We start from the raw sequence: 12,353 nt of genomic DNA, 5'->3' as shown, positions 1-12,353 counted from the left end.
TGCACACCAAAAGTCAGTGTTTACAGTCTTGAGCAAAAAGATATTTCTTTTATGGCCAAGTGTTCCTTCTTTAAGCACATGGAATAACAGAACAAAGAGGGAGAGGGGGAATAAAAACTCCATAACTCAGAAAGAGGAAACCCAAACATAATGAGACATGTGTTTTTTTTAAGAGAGGGGAAAATAGGGGGGAGAACCATGGGATTTTTTTTCTTGCACAAATCTCTGGGGTGGAAGTTCAAGGAAATCGTTGCTCATAAAAGATACCTGGGAGGGGGAAACCACAGGTAGTGACAAAGGTTGAGGTTTCTGAGGAGTTGCACACACCTCTCAGTCTGTGATCTCTCTTTTGGAAAGCTGCTGACCGAGCCTTGGCATTTGATCATCTCCAACTGCTGATTAACACAGCGCTGTTTTATATTTAACTCTGACCAGAGCAGGAGGAGTTGGGGGTGGGGTTGCAACTGCTTATAAGAAGCGTTTCCAGCAGCTACAATGTTCTTCTGTGTTAATTTCCTCTGTCTCCGCTCTCTAGACAAATCCTTCTTTACTGTTCACTTTCCTACGGATAAACTTTCTTTTTAAAAAAAGAAAGAAGTTGACTTGAGTTTCTGTAGGAGGGCTGGGGAGCGAGGCAGAGAGAACGGAAAAGTAAGTGAGCGAGGGGGTGAGGGAGAGAGAAAACTATTCAACATAAACAGAGCTTGCTAAACCAATAGGTGTGCATATATTTTTAAAGGCTACAGCACTGTTGTTTAATCAGCCTTTTTAATGTTGGATATATAGCTTTGGTCCAGGGGGAGTGGAGATGCAGAGAATGGATATGGAAGATAAGTCATCCAAAATGTACTGCATGAAGAGCAAACATGTGGCCATTATCTGTGGCGTGATAGCTGCTGTAGGTTTAATTTTGGGTCTGGGCCTGGGCCTGGGCTTAAAACCGCAGGACTGTTCTTCAGAAGAAAATGGGAAAGTGCCGACTGCATCACCCACTTCAGTGTCAACTGCATCACCCACTGTGAGCCCTGCTCCAGGTGAGACAGATCCATGCCCGGCTGAAAATAATGAAAGTGGAGATTGGAAAAATTTCAGGCTACCCACCTACGTTAGTCCGATTCATTATGACCTGATACTGAAGCCTGAGATGGAAGCGGATCTGTATGATGGATCAGTCACTATCACCATCCAGTTGGGAAGCCCGACCAGGCACTTGTGGCTTCACCTCCGAGAGACTAAGATTACCAAGATGCCCTTGCTCATGAAATCGTCTGGCCAGTCAATTACCCTAAAGCATTGCTTTGAGTACAAACCACAGGAATATGTGGTGGTAGAGGCAGAAGAAGAGCTGGCTCCCACCAGTGGAAATGACGCCTATTTACTGACCATGATGTTCCAAGGCCGTTTAAATGGATCCCTGGTTGGCTTTTATCGAACAACCTATGTGGAAGATGGACAAAACAAGTAAATCTCTCTTTTTTTCAACATATTTCTGCTATTAATTTTTGCTCCAAGTTTCTCTCTGTCTCCCTTCCCCCCTCTCTAATCTTCCTTTTTCTCAATGTAAACTGCATATTTTCAAATGAATTTAGTGAATATTAAGAAAGATGGCAATTGGGTGGTTGGCAGGTAGATGATTTATAACGTCATTCTGAGTTTTGGGGAGACTGTTTACCTTTGTTTACCATTTCAACCCATATATACAGAATTCAATGTGCATGGGAATGTGCATTTAAATGTACTAAGACAATGAAGACTGTAAGCTCTCTCTAAGTTAATGGACCAGAATCTGTTCCTGATCAGTCTAATTTAAATACGTCTATTTGAAAGTTGTAAGGAGAGTTCATTGTATTTTTGCTATAAATTTCTGCCTTATGTTTACAGAAAGGTGCTCAAAATAACTTTGAAAAAAGCAAAAAGGCTCTCTTTTTATTGCCTGCAAAATATGTGCAGGGACTGGCCATAGATCAGGGGTTGAGCACCATCAGCTTTTTGTAGAGAAGATACCAGATTCCACTCTCAATGTCTCTAGGTAGGGCTAGGGAGAGACTCCTTTCCGAAATCCTGGAGAGTATGTCAGTGCAGACAATAGTCTGCTAGATGAATTCAGTATGTGGCAGCTGTCTATGTTCCATATGCCTGTCTTCACATATAACAGTTTGGCAGCAATATGGCAGCACAGTTTGCTGCTGTAAAGTAGCATGCAGAAATGCATCAGAGGCTGGATGGCTGGCATCTTGACTGCTGCTTCCCATCCTCATGACTGCAGCAACTTCAAGAGCGCAGTTGGTGTTTTCAGCTGGACTCTGCTGCAGCAATAGTAGAGTCCTACCCATATAGACATAAGATAAGGTTAGCAGATTTTTCAATGAATCCGGCGACACTTTAATTAAATACATACATACTACACGTTCAGGACGTTGATGCTGCAGCAATGGCAGTGGCAGAGGGGCAGCCGCTGCCTTGACCTCTACCACCACGTTTCCCCTTCCTCTGAGGCTTCCTATCTCCTTTCTCCATGAGCCTGGGCAGCCCCTGAGTTGTTGTTTCTTCGGTGGTGGTGGTGGTGGGGAAGCGGTGCGTGGTGGGTCAGGCATGGAAGGTGGAGAAGGAGGGCCGAGAGTGGTGGTGGTGGCGAGGCTCGGGCAGCGCTATGCCTCCCTTCCCATCGGAGCAGCCCCAATCTCGTTCCTACTTGCGTGCAAGCAGGAGGGTGCGGGGATCCCTCAGCTGGGAAGTGAGGCTTCACACTGCCTTTCGGAGCAGCACCATCCCAACTCCTACTTGCGTGCAAGCAGGAGGGGGCAGGGATCTCTCAGGCAGCGCGATGCCTCCCTTCCCACTGAAGCAGCCCCAATCTCTTGCATGCAAGAGGGATCCCTCACAGGGGAGCTCAAGCCCTCAAGCCCCTTGATCATTTTGGATGCGCTTTTCTGAACTACTTGTGCTTAAAGTTAGGTCTGGGTTCTACATCAACTTCCTTTTGTGCTAACAATGGGACCTGTATATTGAATTGAGTGTGTAGTTCTTACTTCCTTTCACTGCCTGTTATTGAATCTCCTGGCCACATAGCCTAGTCCATAATTGCATCCGTTAGACATTCTACATTCATTTTTTCTGTATAGCAAATGTATCTAGTCCAGGCCATACAAAATATTAGCACCTCCTTCATGGTAGGTGATCGCAGGTCCAGGACCCTAATATGGCCCACCAGCCCTCTCATTCTGGCCCTTGGAACTCTTCCCTTGATCCTGCTTTGCACTCTGAGTGCCTGGCTGGAATAATGCTTTTCCTTGATAATGCTTTTCACTTGTCTGAATGCAGGACAGGGGGGAGTGTGGGAGTGTGTGTAATAATCAGCCTATGGTCTTCAGAAGGTTACTGTTAAAAGAATGTGCCTCTCGGGCTTAGCAATTTGAATTTTGTGGGGAAGGGATGCGGCTCAGAGGAAGAACATTTGCTTTGCATATAGAAGGTACTAGGGCTGGGTGATATCAGCTTTTCAACATCATGATGTATCACCACCCAAACATCGTGATATAGTGATACATCACAATGTTGAAAAGTGGAGGAAGGAACAAGCTGCAGGGCCAGGGCCAATGGAGCTTGTTCCTCCATGTGCTGGGCACTGGTAACAGAGGGATTCACCAGCACCTGTGGTGTTGAGGGGAAAAACAAGTTGCATCAGCTCTGGCACCTCGTGTCTCATTCCTCCCTCAGTTTGAGGGCCAAAGTGTGATGGAGGGCCATTGTGCTCTGGCCTTCAAACTGGTCCTGGGTGATGTATCAATACTAGAAGGTACCAGCTTCAATTGCTGACATCTCCAGGCAGCAGAGGCTCTTGCCTGAAACCCTGGAGAGGGTAGACAAAGGTAAAAGTAAAAAAGTAAAGGACCCGTAGACAGTTACATCCAGTCAAAGGCGACTATGGGGTTGTGGCACTCATCTCGCTTTCAGGCCAAGGGAGCCAGTGTTTGTCCACAGACAGCTTTCCGGGTTATGTGGCTGGCATGACTAAACTGCTTCTGGTGCAATGGAACACCATAACAGAAACCAGAGTGTGTGGAAACACCGTTTACCTTCCTGCAACAGCAGTACCTATTTATCTACTTGCATTGGCATGCTTTCGAACTGCTAGGTTGGCAGGAGCTGGGACACAGCAACAGGAGCTCACTCCGTTGTGGGGAGTTGAATCACCGACCTTCCAATCAGCAAGCCCAAGAGGCTCAGTGGTTTAGACCACAGTGCCACCCATGTCCCTTGAGGGTAGACAACACTGAGCTAGATGAACCATTGGTCTGACTTGATATAAGGCCTCTTCCTATGTTCCCAAAAGGGTCCACACCATTGATCTACCTTATTCCAGAAGCTTAGTCCTCCATAATGTATGTGGAGTTCAGTGAAGCTCTAGAAGTGCAGTATAGAGATCCCCATCCAATAAATGCAACACTTCAGTGCTGTTTATAAGTTTTGTCACCATCAATTTGATTTGATTATTTAATTTATATACTACTTAATATATTTAAAATATCCCTAAGCGGTGTACAAAAAAGAAGAAGCAACAATAGACAACTGAAACAAAATATTACAAAAATACAGTTACTTATAAAAATGTTGCATTAATACAAAGTTACTAATGCATAAGGCTGCAATCCTGAACACACTTTCATAGGAGTAAGCCCCATGGAACACAGGGAGACTGCATAGAATGGCACTGTAAATCTTGGACCCAGCCCCATGCTATATTAAAATCAGAGTAGCATCAGGGTGAATCATTTTGCTAGCCTAAGAACCAGATGTATCTGAGTGAGATTTTGACCTTTACTTCCCCATCTGCTTTGAATTATAGGTAGGCAAGCCTGAAGACAGGAGAATGAGTATGATTGGAGATATTTCTGTTCCCTATTGTCAAAGCCAAAAGTGCACCAACCAGAAACAAAGTCAGGTTTAGTTCTCCATGCCCTTATTTAGGTAGACAAGAGATATACGGTCTGTTCTGGCCTTCCTTTGTATGAGACTCTAATTGATGCTTCAGAATGATGCGTCTTGATCATATCTTGTAAATAGCTATTTGGCAGCAGCATTTTACTGACAGAAAAGAGAGCTCATCAAGCAACATGTAGACTCCAGGCTTGACATTTTCAGTCTTCCCTGAGAACTGCAGTTCTGTGAGAGTTTAGGATATCTAACAGATCATTCTGAATAGAAAAAGCAGAATAACTCAGTGACACCAACGTAAGACACCAAGGTCAGTTCCGGCACCTCTTTTTCTGGAAAAATAGCACTGACCTTAATAATCACCCTTTTTCAATACAGTCCCTGCAAAGTATGAATTTATCTGGAAGTACTTTTAACTAGTACTTTCCCTGCTTGTTTTCTTCATCCATGACTTGCCTCATTTGTCCATTTGTCCATTTCCCCCCTTACCCTTTTCCTTACAATTAGATATTAATGTTTTCACTCTTTATATATGGGTGGGGTTTTGTTTGTTATTATGTCACGTATTATTTTGCTTTTTTATGTTAAAAACTCCCCGGGGGTCCTTGAATGAAGGGCAGTATATATCGTATTTTTCGCTCTATAAGACACACCAGACCACAAGACGCACTAGTTTTTGGAGGAGAAAAACAAGAAAAAAAATATTCTGAATCTCAGAAGCAAGAGGGATCTCTGCGCAGTGAAAGCAGCAATCGCTCTTGCTGTTCTGGCTTCTGTGATAGCTGTGCAGCCTGCATTCGCTCCATAAGACACACACACATTTCCCCTTACTTTTTAGGAGGGAAAAAGTGAGTCTTATAGAGCAAAAAATATGGTAATTGTACATTCTATGTTTCTGCTATTTTCTCTCTCTTCTGTATACTTACCATATCCATGATGTGCATATTTATTTTTTATTTTCTTTCTTTTTTAAAAAGATGCATACCCATTGAATTAAAAAGAAGCTTTTAAAGAAACCAGTTCCCAGGATTATTTGGGGAAATCCATGACTGTTAAAGTGGTATAAGGGTGCTTTAAATGGATGGTGAGCTTTAAAGTAAGAAATGGCAATCAGAATGCGAATTGGCATACCCTGAAACAGAGGTGGGTAGACAAAGGGATTCAGCAAACAGGGGGTTTTTTGAAAGCAGGGTTTGTTTTATGTAACAGATGACTGACTCATAGCAAGCACATCTTGAAACATTCCCCATCTGTGTCTTCAGTCAATCTGTCTGCAGAATGCTGAATTTAGATGCAATTCAGGAAAGCTAGGTGGGTGAGTGGGGGCTACCTATATCAATGGACATTGAATTAATACTCCTTGGCAAATTTCCCCAACCAACCCTCTTACTGACGGGTAACCAGGTCCCAACTTGATACGAGAATTAGCAGGATATAATAGCAGGTGGCAGCAGCAGAAGACACATCCTTATTTAAAAAGAAATCTGCTGAGGAGGTGGCAGCTATGGATACAAATGACTGAGGTGAAAAACAACCTAGTCATTCATTGATATCAGTTTTCCCTTTGAAATGACTTGGGTGATGTATTTTCAAGATCAGTTGAGCTAATTTCTTTTTTTTTCTAATTTGTACTTCAGCTTTGTTCATCCCATATATTTAAAGTGCATGGCTTTCCTCAAAGAATATTGGGAACTGTACTTGTACCTTGCGCAGAGCTACAGTTCCCAGCACCCTTAACAAACTAAAGCTCCCAGGATGATTTGGGGGAAGTAATGTGGTTTAACGGTGCTTTAACTGTGCATTTAAAGCCAAAATTGGATTGCCTTCTATAATAGGCTGACAATTTCACTGAAAATATGTGTTTGGCCAATTTTTTTTAAAAGGCAATTCATCACAGCTTTGGTCATGTTTTATTTTGGGAACAACAGCTGGAAGCAGTCACAGATGCACGTAAATATTCAGTGTCTTTACACGTTTCTTGCTTCTGGTTCTCATTTGTAAGGCCTAGACACTATAATGCAGATGATGGGGGCAGGACAAGCCTTGAAGAAAAGGTAGAGTTTTATTGTAACACAACATAATGCATTTTGAAAGCAAATATTTCATCTTCTATTGCCATTTTCTCAATACAAAGAGAACACAGCGTCTAATTATTATTATTATTATTTATAAAGCCCTTAACAAATACTGTACAGCCTAGAGATCTTTTTACTGTTCTCATTGGGCATCGTCTAACGGGCAGTTATTCTGCATTCACTGAAATGAATGGGAGCTGTTTGCAAACATGCTTTTGCATTGCTCCCATTCATTTCTATAGGTCTTGCACCTAGGGATGGATGAACTTCTGTTTTTTCAGTTCTTCAGTGCATTCTGATTTAAAGAAAGCAAAGTCTACATGAACATTCATATGCATTTTATCTCTCATGTTTCCTAATATACATATTTTCTGCAAAATTTGGCCTAGTATAAGCATCTTTGCAGAAGAATGTATATTATTTTCCCTAATATATACATTTTGGTATACATTCTTCGATTGAAGAACTACATCACAAAATCTGGAGAAGTGGCAAATTTAAGGGATGGGCCTTAGCTCAAGGGTAGACTAATGAGTCTGACTCAGTGAGTATTCCACAATACTGGGCAAATGACGTTAAAGACTTGGTTTCCTATTGTTATCAAATGAGCCCCATCAACCGGGAGAATGACCAAGATGCTCCTGCAGAACTCAGCAGATTTTTCCTCCATCCTTCCTTGCACCTTCTAAGTCCATAGTGAAACAAGACAGACCGGCTGTATGGTCAGTTGTCACATTATAAATAAGCCATCAGGTTCCATTCTTACTGGTAGTGGAAAGCATGGGTCAAAGAACCTCAGAAGAGGGAGTCCCACACCCTCTAACATTTCTCCAAAGAAAATAGGGACGCCCCATTCCATAATTATAATTGTACTATTTATACCCCACACATCTTATTGGGTTGCCCCAGCACTCTGGGCAGCTTTCAACATATATAAAGACATAATGAAACATAATACCACATTAAACGATTAAAAAACCTTCCCTATACAGGATTGCCTTCAGATGGCTTGGCAGTTGGATAACTCCATACCCTCCAACATTTCTCAAATGAAAATTGGGACATCCTAAGGAAAAGTGGGACATTCTGGGATCAAATCAGAAACCAGGATGGCTTCTCTAAATCAAGGATGTCCCTGGAAAAAAGGGACACTTGGAGGGTCTTGAGTCCTGCTTCAAAAGCAACCGCTTATAAAATATCACCCTTTAGGTAGCTGCTGGCATAATATTGGAGCATTCTGTATACCCACAAAGAAGAGAAAGGAGTAATGAATAACTGAAACACTATTATGGCATGAGTGAAGATGTGTGCTGTTGCTTCTGTGATTAAGAATTTAGTGTGTTTATGCTGTCAAATTGTAAGCATCTATATAAATAGAACATGATGTAAGCAATACCTAAACTAGTTGCAGTAAATTTAAATAATCTTAAATAAATGCAATTTCTCATGAGAATAATGTTTCACTAGTTCAACAGTTAATTGACATAAGCCATCTTGCTGAAAATATTGTTGTGAGGGGGAGTAGTTACGCTGTATGCCTGAGCCCCTACTAATTCCTTGATACAGCAAGGATTCAGTTGTTGGAATAGCCAGGCCAACTTCTTGGTGACATAATAGCCCCCATTTTGCGGTCATTAAGGTGACAAAGGAAGTGGTTCTGTGCCAGAGGACAAATGGATGGGTCCCGCTCCCTCAACTGGCTGGTAGTTAGAAAGACAGAAGCCAGAAGCCAGAGCTAGAGTGTGTGAGCTAGAAGCTAGAAGCTAGAAGCAGGCTGCAGTAGGCAGAAGCCTAAGAGGGAGAGACATGCTTGATTTCTGTTTGAATCTGAGGATGTGGCTGTGGGAACTTCTGGGCTGTTAATGTTGTGAGCTCCTCCATCATTGGCTCACATTGTATATGTGTGTGTAAATAAACCACATACGCTTAAGATGCCACTGTATCTGCTGTCCCTCATTCCAAGGAAACCGAACCCTTGAACCACTGAAAATTGAGGTGACATGCAACAATATATTTGCTTTTTAGTCTGCCTTCTTGAAAGCACAGTTGTACTTTGGAATTCGAAGTTCCATTCAACATTCCGGAAGTCCATTCGACTTCCAAAATGTTTGAAAACCAAATCGGAGCTTCTGATTGGCTGCAGAAAGCTCCTGCAGCCAATTAGAAGCCATGGAAGCCCTGTAGGACATTTGGATTCCAAAAATTGTTCGCAGACTGGAACAATCACTTCCAGGTTTGTGACATTCAGGAGCCAAAATGTTTGGGAACTAAGCTGTTCAAAAATCAAGGTATGGCTGTATAGTCTTTCTGAGAAGATTTTCAAGGCATGTAGGATATTTGCATATTTCCCTTTCTGTAGGTGCAGAGAGAGGTCTGACCTTAAAGTTTGTACAGCCCATTTTTATGCCCACATTATTATTATTTTAAAATCCCATTTGCTTGGTATCTCACTAATTCTTCAGGTTTGGATGTACCATTATAAGTTCTTTATGATCAGTTAAGCATTTAGGGAGTCATAGGAAAATGCCAAGGACACTAGGACATTGACAAATTGACCGACGAGATAACTTATAGATCTTCAGGAATGTTACAAGCTATGTTCCTTCACTCTTAATTACTTCTTGTTTTTGCTTTATTTCTTTTTTAAAAGAAGGGGGGAGACTGCTTTTATGTAGCTCAAACGTATCTACAGATGTGTGGTTGGAAAGCTACCAGCATTCTGAATTAATTGAAGAGACAACTTAGTTGTGTTCTCCCATCAATCATGTTCCATCCTTGAATGCTATGTTGATAAGAAGAGCTTGATTCCATTTAGGGAGCAGATATTTTATGTAAACCTTGGCAACAATTTTAATGACCCTATTTTCCTCAGTCATTTATATCCCAGGCAGGTAAGATGTTCTGGTACCAGCTGTTAAGGCAAATATCACTATATCAATTTATAGCAATGGTGTTCCACAGCCATTTATTTTGCTGCATCCTATCAGTATTCCAGACCACCAGGATTGTCATTATACTCTTGTCCATGAACAACGAAAGGCAGATGGGCAAGGTTATCTCAGAGTGATCAATGTCCCTGTTATGAATGTGCTGCTTTCAGCTAGCATTTGACAAGCTGCTTAAAGCTATCTATCACAGGTGTGTATGCACAGAAGAGGAGGGATGGGGGACTGCAGTCTTTCTGGTGATGAGACTCAACATGGGCCAAAACAGTGGGGGTTCATTTGGTAGTCGACATGGGGACATTCATATGACTGAATGGATTTGCTGAAAATGTGTGCATTGTGCCTCTGAATATCAGTTGCAGGGAATTGCAGTTGCGCAGGGTGCTCTTGTGCTTGCAGGCTTCTCAGAGGCATCCTGTCAGCCACTGTAAGACCAGGATGCTGGACTAGATGGGCCATTGGCCTGATCCAATTGGCTCCTCTTAGGTTCTTCATCCATGATACATCCAGCAGTTTGCCCAGCCCATATTTACCAAATATAAAATTGTGTGTTTACCAGTAGCAGTATGGTGTTAGGTTTTATTCTTTTAACAATGACTTTAAGTGATGTTTATAATAATGAGGACTTAAATTTATATTCATGTGATTTGAGTTTTACTGTTATTTCTTGTTGTTTTAACCATTCCTGCCCTGGGACCATATGGTGATGGGCAGGTTAAAAATGCCACAAATTAATAAATGTGAGCATAAAGTTTTGGATGTGGAGGGAGCTGTGAGGTGGTAGGTATGTGGTAAGTAGCAAACCGGGTGGGTGCAATCACACAAATGTTTCAGCATACACAGAATTTTGCATGAGTCCAAATTCACCATCTCAGAACATTAATTTGGTTGGCCAATTCAGTCACAGCTGGGAAGAGATTTTATTATTATTATTCAATTTGCATTTGAATGTGAATCTAACTAACCCATGCTTCCCAAAACCACAGAAGTCAAACCAAATATTCCCCCATTCTTAAAAAAAAGTACTTCTTTGAATTTTGCAATGCTATTCTCCATCAAAACAATGTGATCAAAATAAGTGTGTTAGGAGAAAGTGTGCATAAAAATATATTGGTAAAAATAATAAAGAAAAATGTGGTCCTTCGGGGGGGGGACTTGCAAAAATGTGTGTATTTGGCAGAATTGCACACAAAAATGTGTATATGAGAATAAATGTGCAGTTAGAGGCTTATGAATTTTCATACGTATTGTGGAGAATTGCAAACTGATGTGGAAATGGGGTGAGCTGAGTTTAAGATTGAAGAAACGAGAAACTTCAGAGATGCTGAAATGCTGTATGTTAGTTTCATCCATTCCTGGTCACAGCAAAACTATGGATCATGTCATCATAGTTTTATCTAGGCCTTTGCAACCGAGCCAAATGCAGTCAATACCTATTTTCTTGGCTGACTGGGAATAAATAAACAAGGCATTTGTCAAGCACCATAAGGGCTTATTAGCTGTATTTGGCTTGTGGGTTCACAGGTTATGCAGGATAATTATGCTTTCAAGCTTTATTTTGTCTTAAGACTATTTTTTATTTGTTTTTATTTCATTAAATTTATACATTGCTTTGTTTAAAACAATACACACAATTTTGTAAATTATTCAAAACATAAAACCAGCAGTAAACTAAAAACAGACTAAAGCATACATCCACATTCTACACATCTGAATAGGCTCATCTAAGCAAAAATGCTTTTAGCAGACACCAAAAAGAGTACAGTGAAGGTGCCTGCCTCATGCTAACAGGCAAGGAGTTCCACAGTGTAGGTGCTGCCAGACTAAAAGACTGATTTATTACAAATGCAGAACCAGTATTATGTGGTACCCATAGCAGTTCTGCAGATTGAAGTGGTGAAGCAGGCATATATTGGGTAAGGTGATCCTATGATATGAGCCATAGGAGAAAGATTATCCCATTTCTTTCATATGAAAAATTCCTTTTACTGCTTTCATACTTGGTCTAATTATCTATTTGCAAATAATGGTTTGATGTCACTGTCGTTTCTTTCCAAAGGAGTATAGCAGCCACTGATCATGAGCCAACAGATGCACGGAAATCATTTCCTTGCTTTGATGAACCTAACATAAAGGCAACTTATAATATATCCATTTTCCATGAAGACACATATGAAGCTCTATCAAACATGCCAGTGGAGGTATGCATTCTATGTCTATATGCGCATGTGATACATGAAACCTGGTGGCATTGATCACCAAATCACATGGCCTGTTGGTGCAGCCATTAGTATTCTCTAAAAATGACTTTGGAGTAGGTGGGTTGTAGTCTGTTAGAGGAATTCATATCAAAGTTAGTGGGCATTAAGAACATTTGGCATTATGAAATATATTCCTT

General features: G+C 41.3%; 1 protein-coding gene across 2 annotated transcripts in view; it reads left to right on the top strand.

The window, feature by feature from the left end:
• The first annotated feature begins 363 nt into the window (after positions 1-363).
• Positions 364-12,353, top strand: part of ENPEP (glutamyl aminopeptidase) — a 59,765-nt gene continuing 47,775 nt past the window's right edge. Inside the window, exons 1-2 of one of the 2 annotated variants that reach the window (XM_053403784.1) lie at positions 364-1,461; positions 12,015-12,156. In XM_053403784.1, coding sequence (XP_053259759.1) covers positions 809-1,461; positions 12,015-12,156 — 795 coding nt within the window. In that variant the 5' untranslated portion in view covers positions 364-808. Of the gene's footprint in view, positions 1,462-4,991; positions 5,246-12,014; positions 12,157-12,353 lie in introns of those variants that run through there. The other variant, XM_053403785.1, reaches the window with a different exon arrangement.

Source organism: Podarcis raffonei, chromosome 9 (assembly GCF_027172205.1).
Source record: "Podarcis raffonei isolate rPodRaf1 chromosome 9, rPodRaf1.pri, whole genome shotgun sequence".
Classification (NCBI taxonomy): Eukaryota; Metazoa; Chordata; class Lepidosauria; order Squamata; family Lacertidae; genus Podarcis; species Podarcis raffonei.
The sequence above is the reverse complement of the archived record's forward strand: the minus strand, read 5'-3'. Positions and strand labels throughout refer to the sequence as shown.